The sequence below is a fragment of the Thecamonas trahens genome, assembly GCF_000142905.1.
Source record: "Thecamonas trahens ATCC 50062 unplaced genomic scaffold supercont1.1, whole genome shotgun sequence".
Lineage (NCBI taxonomy): Eukaryota > Apusomonadida > Apusomonadidae > Thecamonas > Thecamonas trahens.
The window spans coordinates 537453-544345 of NW_013657679.1; the positions used below are offsets into that span (position 1 = coordinate 537453).

The 6893-nt window shown below is 68.6% G+C and overlaps 3 protein-coding genes across 3 annotated transcripts; 1 reads left to right on the forward strand and 2 right to left on the reverse strand.

Annotated features, from left to right (window-relative positions):
- Positions 1–504: 504 nt before the first annotated feature.
- Positions 505–2695, reverse strand: AMSG_00243 (protein tyrosine phosphatase; the record flags this gene model as incomplete). Its single annotated transcript, XM_013907648.1, has 1 exon — positions 505–2695. The coding sequence occupies one exon, from the start codon at positions 2693–2695 to the stop codon at positions 515–517; it is 2181 nt and encodes a 726-aa protein (XP_013763102.1). The 3' UTR covers positions 505–514.
- A 341-nt stretch (positions 2696–3036) lies between these two features.
- On the reverse strand, positions 3037–4184 carry AMSG_00244 (KH domain-containing protein; the record flags this gene model as incomplete). The annotated part of the gene is made up of 1 exon (XM_013907649.1): positions 3037–4184. The coding sequence occupies one exon, from the start codon at positions 4182–4184 to the stop codon at positions 3093–3095; it is 1092 nt and encodes a 363-aa protein (XP_013763103.1). The 3' UTR covers positions 3037–3092.
- A 514-nt stretch (positions 4185–4698) lies between these two features.
- AMSG_00245 (uncharacterized protein) lies at positions 4699–6871 on the forward strand (the record flags this gene model as incomplete). Its single annotated transcript, XM_013907650.1, has 3 exons — positions 4699–5871; positions 5920–6795; positions 6842–6871. 3 exons carry the CDS (start codon positions 4699–4701, stop codon positions 6869–6871), a joined length of 2079 nt encoding a protein of 692 aa, XP_013763104.1.
- Positions 6872–6893: the final 22 nt, after the last annotated feature.

Sequence of the window (6893 nt, forward strand, 5' to 3'; positions counted from 1 at the left end):
GGTGAGAGAGAGAGAGAGAGAGAGAGAGAGTGTGTGTGTGTGTGTATGTGCGTGTGTGCAGGGTGCGGGGTGCAGGGTGGTGGTACAAGGTGGTGCGGGTAGTGTCGGCTGTGGCTGGTGTCTGGACTGTGTATGCTGCGTCGGGCTGATCATCCCTCCGACACAGCGGGGGAGGGGGACGGGGGACGGGAAGGGAGCGGGGGAGGGGGGAGGGGGGAGGGGGGGAGGGGTAGGAGGGGGCGGGGGGGAGGGACGAGGGGGTGGGGGCCGGGTGAGGGAGGGTGGCAGAATGGTGGGCCGTACACTGATGGAGAAGAGACGTCTGTCAGTGTGGGGAGAGTCAGCCGAGGTGGGCGGAGGCGGTGGCAGTGGCGGTGGCGGTGGCAGTGGCGGTGGGCGGGCGAGGCAGAGGCAGCTGACGGCGCAATTGTTCAATCGAGACCATAGGACTGTCGGACCGCCGGACCGTTGGACTGTCGGACTGTCAGGAGATGGGTTGATACTGGCGGGGCGCTCAGAACTCGATGGGCAGGCCATGGGTGTTGAGGTACCAGCCGAGGGCGGCGACGGCGCCCGAGGCGGCGACGAGCTGGAAGGTGTACTCGGTAGCGTAAAAGGCGAGCGCAGCGACTTCGCCGATCGAGTTGATCTTGAAGCCGTTGCGCCAGACGCCGCCGTGGATGGCGTTGTGGGCAAAGAGCTCCATGGGGTTGCTGAGCACGACCGAGGGGTTGGCGACAGCGTCCGGGTTCTGAATGTCGTGGACGAGGATGGCGGCCATGACGGCGTTGGAGGTCTCCTGGTAGAAGACCTCCATGGCGGCAAAGAAGCGGAAGCCGCCGTACGCGGCGGCGAAGGACTTGTTGTCGACAACGGACTTGGTGGCGGTCGAAGGGGCAACGTGCTTGGAGACCGGGGTGTTCATCTCGGTGCGGGCGACGACAGCGCGGGCCTGCTGGATGGTCTTGGCGAGGGCGTAGTTGGGGCCCTGCGCGGTGACGACGCCGTCGCAAATGGCGTACTCGGTGCCGTCGTCGCCGACAAAGAGCGGGAGCGCGTTGGAGACGAGCTTCTTGCCAAAGGTGAGGCCGCGGACGAGGCGCTGCCACATCGGGGCGTTGGCCTCGTTGGCGGCGGCGGCGGCGCGGGCCTCCTTAGGAATGACGTAGGTGAGAGTCGGGGTGCAGAGGTAGGCGAGGCGAAGGTTGAGGCCCTCGTCGAGGAGCGAGGCGACGATGGCGTCCATGGCAAGCGAGACCTGGACGTGGAGTGCGCCGTGGAGGTAGGCGTACGAGCCGATGGTGAGCTCGCGCTTGGAGAACTCGGCGTTGATCCAGTTGCGGATCTCAGGCGTCTGGGTGAAGAGGTTGCAGCCTGCGGCGGCGGCGAGCTCGCCTTCGTCGGCGCACTCGGACGCCGGCCGCGAGAGCGGGTAAAACATGCGACCGGGCGAGTTGCGGGCGATGGAGAAGAGGCGCTTCCAGATGCCCGGGCGGTCAAGATCGATGGCGATGATGTTGGCGCCCATAGCCATGAGCTGGAGGAGCGGGCCCATGGCCGAGCCGGCGCCGAGGAGGACAAAGTACTTGTCAGAGAGATCCATCCACTCGGGGTTGTCGGCGACGGCCTCGATGGCCTCGGCGGCGTCGGCCTCGATGGTCCCGGCCTCGACCCACTTGCGGAGCTGGTCCTTGAGCGCCTGTCCACTCAGCGTCCCGGTCTTGTACGGGACCTCGAGGACGCCGGAGCCCTTGGGCGCCTCGCCCTCGACCACACCGGTGTAGAACGAGTCGGCAAAGCGGCCGTCCATGGCCTCGGCCAGGGTGAAGGTCTGCCCGTCGCGCACAAACTCAAACGTCGAGTGAGCGCGGCGGAGGAGGGCCTTGGAGATGGAGACCGCAGACTTCTTCGACTTGCAGCAGAGCTGGACCATGCGGAGCAGGTGCTGCGGGTACGAGAAGCGCCAGCCGCGGTCGCCGCGGATGGCCGCCGCCGCCTCCGCGTCCTGCACCTCGACCGCTGTCGAGAAAATGTCCTTGCACGCCGCCGTCGTCGACCGCTTGCCCTTGGCATCCTGCGGGAAGAGGAGGCCAGCCGGCGCAGGCGCGGGCTTACCAAAGTTGGCGCGCTTCTTGAACTGACCCTTGCGCTGCTTCTGCATGTGGCCAAACATGATCGGGCCGCCCGGCACGTAGAGCGCGAGCAGCGCAAGCGAGATGTAGTACACCGGCACGAGCGTCGGGTCGGCCTTGGTCGTCTTGAGCGTCGACCAGACCTGGATGAGCTCGCCCGAGATGCCGGTCGGGTACAGGATCATAAACAGCGAGTACCGCGCCCAGAACAGCGCGTACGGCACCTTGTTCATCGGAAGGTACAGGTTGACGGCGTAGAACGCGTACCGCGGCACCTCCACCAGCGACCACGAGCCGACCATGAGCCACAGCGACCAGTGCTTCTGTGCCGCAGGGAACGCGTTGGTGTAGCCCCACAGCAGCACAATGCGCGACGCAACCTGCATGGCAGTCGTCACCACCGGCGAGCGCACAAAGCCGATGAGCGAGTGCACCACCTCGAGCAGCGCCATCGTCTGCGCCACCTTGAGCGCACCCTCGATAACCGGCCACGCCTCCTCGGCCGTCTTGTCCTCAGTCCAGGCCGTCACCAGGAGCACAAGCGTGTATGCCCACGCCACCATGGCGATCACATTGTACAGAAACAGGTACGCTGTGTGTGTGTGTGTGTGTGTTTGTGTGTGTGTGTGTGTGTTTGTGTGTGTTTGTGAGAGTGTGTGAAAAAAAGGAGGAAGGCAACCAGAGGACGGTGTACAGAGTAGCGAGGGGGTGCAGGGGGGTGGCTGGGGGAGGAAGGTGAAGGGGAGGGGGGGGTGTGGGGGTGTGGGGTGTGTGTGGGGGGTGGCGTACGCTTCATGGTTGAGTGTGGGTTGAGTGTGGGCTACAGTGGGTCGCTGGTGGTAGTGGGAGCGGCGGGCGGAGGCGCGGGGACGTGGAAGGCGCGGGGGGCAGTCGGTCCGAGTTCCACCCATTTTCATCTTCACTGGCCGGATCTTACTCGGGTCCTAGTTGGGTCTGGCGCTAGCCCTTGGCGGCCTTAGAGTTGACGAGGACGTACTCGGTGGGTGCGGTCCCAAGCGTGATGACGTCCTTGGCGCGGAGCTCGTAGTACTTGGCCGGCGGGACGCGGTCGCCATTGACAAACGTGCCGCCGGCCGAGTTGAGGTCAATGATGTACGGTTTGACGGTGGTGCGGATGACATCCGGCGCGTCACCGGCCTTGGTCACCCTCACTCGGCGGTGCTGGAGGACCGCGTGCTGTGGCGCGACGGTCTGGTGGCCGACGACAACGTGCGCGACCCGCGGATCCGAGCCGACCAGAAAGTGCGACTGCGAGCAGACGTAGAGCGGCGCGGTAGCGCCATCATTGTCGCCGTCGTCGTCAAAGACAAAGAGCACCCACTTTTTCTTGGGCACAGCCGCATCGTCCGGCTCGACGTACTTTAGCACCACGCCGTTGACCGTGTTGCTCTCGGCCGCCAGCAGGCCGGACGTGGCCAGATTGGGCTTGACCGCAGCGGCCTTGTCGCCCTCTCCGCCGTTGCCACCCGGGCGTACCTCGTTCTGGGACGGAAGCGGTCCGCCGCCACCCCAGTGCGCCCGCAGCGCCTCGCGGGCCTCGGCCTCGCTCACCTGATCAACCCGATCGGCGTCGCGCTCCCTTGACCGCGATCGAGACCGCCCGCCTCCTGACTTGCTCACCTCGGCAGACGCCGAGCCGCTACCAACTCGCCGCCGCCGCCGCCGCCTGCTGCCCGAGCTGCGGACTCTGTGCCGGCGGGATCTGTGCGTGTGCGAGCGGCGGGAGCGCGCCCGCGAGCTCGAGTGCGGCTCGGCCCCGGATCCCACCCCAGATCCCCGACCTTCGCCTGTACCCGAGGCCTCAGCCGATGAGCTCCGCCGCCGCCTGCGACTGTTCCGCGACCTGCTGTCCTCGCTCTTCCCGCTCCGCCTCCGCCTGCCGTCCTTATCCCGGTGGCGACTGCTCCGGCTGCTCCGGCTGCTCCGGCTGCTCCGGCTGCTTCGACTGCTCCGGCTGCTCCGCCCCGGCTCGCCGCCCTTGGCCTCGAGAACCTCGTGTCCGAGGCCGGCCGACTCTGCCATGGCTGCCATGCCCGACCCTGCCGCGGTGCGGTGGAGCGTGTGGTGTAGCGAGAGAACACAGACCGAAGACCAAGGTCGAGAGGCTGCTGTCAAAGAGCATGTGCGGTGGCAGTGCGACACTCGCCACTACCCCCCCCCCCCCCCCCCGCCGGCCATCGGTCGCCTTGCACCAACCACCGACAGACAGCCGACGGCCGACGGCCGACCGACGGCCAGCGGCGACCCCTCCACCTTTCCACCAGAGGCCACCCTCACCCCACTCCTGCACACACATCTACTCCCCCTCCCCCCCTCCCCCAACCCCAACCCTCTACTCCCCCTACCCCCCACACCCATCGTCATGTCTTCCCCTGACCGTTCAGCACCCGTGGCCGTTCCCGGCGGGGCGTGGCGTTCGTCGCAAGATTTTCCGTCGTCTGTGGCCTCACCTCCGGGTGGGGCAAGCCCACCAGGACGGCGGGCGTGGCCATCGTCGCCGTCAAAGCAGGGCTCGCGGAATGGCGAGTCCCGCGGTTGGCGCGACATGCCGCGCAACGAGCCGCGTGACCGTGAGAGAGCCCGTGACGGCCGCTCTGGGGGCGGCCGCTCCCGGTCGGCCCGCGACAGAGACCGCGGCTCGCGCCGTCGTGGCGACAGAGACCGCGGCGGGAACGACGGCGGCGGCGGCGACAAGCGCCGGTATGGCGGCCGCGGCTACGGCCGCGACAGAGATCGCAGCTTCCACTCGGTCTCCAACGGCGGCATGTCTGCAGGCTTCCTCTACGACCTTGTCGAGCGGCTCAACGAGCGCCCGGCGCCTTCGCCCGTCACCTCCGGCCCGTACTCGTACTCACACGAGGCCATTGCCACTTTTTTCTCGCCGCTCGCGGCCTTTCCAGGCTCGGCCCTCGACGACCCGACTGTCGCCAATCTGTTCCAGGAGCGTGCCCGCGGGCCCGAGTCGTCCAAGGAAATTGAATGGGCCGGCCCGCCGCCGCGGACCCGCCGCGGCGACGACGGCGACGACGCTCTGCGGGTGAATACCCAAAATGCATGGGGTTCGCGCTCGGCCGTCCAAGAGACGCCGACGCCCACAGCTGACGCCGCCGACGACGACGGCTGGGAGGTTGTGGGCGCCAAGACCGCACGCAAGAAGGAGGAGCGCGCCGCCGAGCGCGCCGCCGAGCGCGCCGCCGAGCGCGCCGCCGAGCTTGCCCGCGCCGCGCCCGAGCCGCTGGTTACCGGCTCGCGCCTCGCGGCCGCTGCCGTCGCCGCTACCTCGCCCACCATGACCGGCTCCTCGCCGCCAACCGTCTCGGTCGAGACGAGTCTCTCGTCGTCGCCGCCGTCCGTCGCCGCCATCGCCGCTTCGGGCGCTCTACCCTCCCCGGCCGCCCTCGGCTCGCCGGCCTTTGCCGCCGCCGCTGCCGGCAACTTCCACCCTGCGCTTGCCCCGGCCAGCTACCACTCGCTCCAGTGGCGGTACGTTGACCCATCGGGCAACGTCCAGGGGCCGTTCCCGTCGTCGCGCATGCATGACTGGGCCGAGGCCGGTGCCTTTAACGCCGTCGACGACCTGCAGCTGCAGCGTTGCGACAACGGCGCCTCTGCCTTCCTCTCCCAGCTCATGTACGAGCGCAAGACGCCGTTCAACCCTCAGCACCCCATCTACCACCTCCACACCCAGGCGGCGATCCAGGCCAAGGCGCAGGCTCAGGCGCAGGCACTTGCCCAGGCGCAGGCTCAGGCGCAGGCTCAGGCGCAGGCGCAGGCTCAGGCGCAGGCGCAGGCTCAGGCTCAGGCGCAGGCTCAGGCTCAGGCTCAGGCTCAGGCTCAGGCTCAGGCTCACGCGCTCATGCAGCACCAGGCGCAGCAGCGCCAGGCGCAGCAGCTCCAGGCGCAGCAGCAGGCTGCCCAGCAGGCACTCCTCCGTGCGCAGCAAGTCAAGCAGCAGGCCAAGGCCGAGGCAGCCGCCGCCCGCGAGCAGGCCCAGCGTCGTGCCGATGAAGAGCGCGTCCGCGCCGCCGCCAAGACCTCGTCAGGCCGCGAGTCGGGCTCGGCCTGGGCAACTGCCGACGCCGAGCGCCAGAAGCGTCAGGCCGCAGTCAACCTCCGCCACGCGCAGGCGCAGGCCAAGGCGCAGGCCAAGGCGCAGGCTCAGGCGCAGGCTCGTGCGCAAGCTCAAGCGCAGGCTCAGGCGCAGCAGCAAGCCCGAGTCGCCGCTGCTGCCATCAAAGCTGAGCCGGCCATGACTTTTGCCGAGATCCAGGAGCAGCAGGCGGCTTGGGAGGCCCAGCGCCGTGCCCAGGCCGAGGCCGAGGCTGCCCGCAAGCGCGAGGAGGACCGCCTTCACAAGAAGCTGGGTTGGAAGGGCGGTGCTGGTGCGCAGCGCAGCGGGAGCGGCCTCTCGCTCCGCGAAATCCAGGAGCAGCAGGCGGCCATCGACGCCGCACGGGCGGCCAAGGCGCGCCCGGTCAAGACCGGCATGTTTGGCCGGGCCGGGCCGACGCCCGCTGCGGGCTCGGGGCGGCGCAACAAGTCGCTCCTGGAGATCCAGGCCGAGCAGGAGGCGCTCGAGGCGAAGCGCGCCGAGGCGACCCGTCGCCAGGCCTCCGCCCGCGCTGCGGCCCGGCCAGCCCCGGTTGCGGGCGCCCCCCGGCTACGGCTCGGCCGGCGCCGTGGCCAAGTTCCACTCGATCCGCGCCATGCTCGATTGATAGTTAAGGAGGTAAGTCGTTT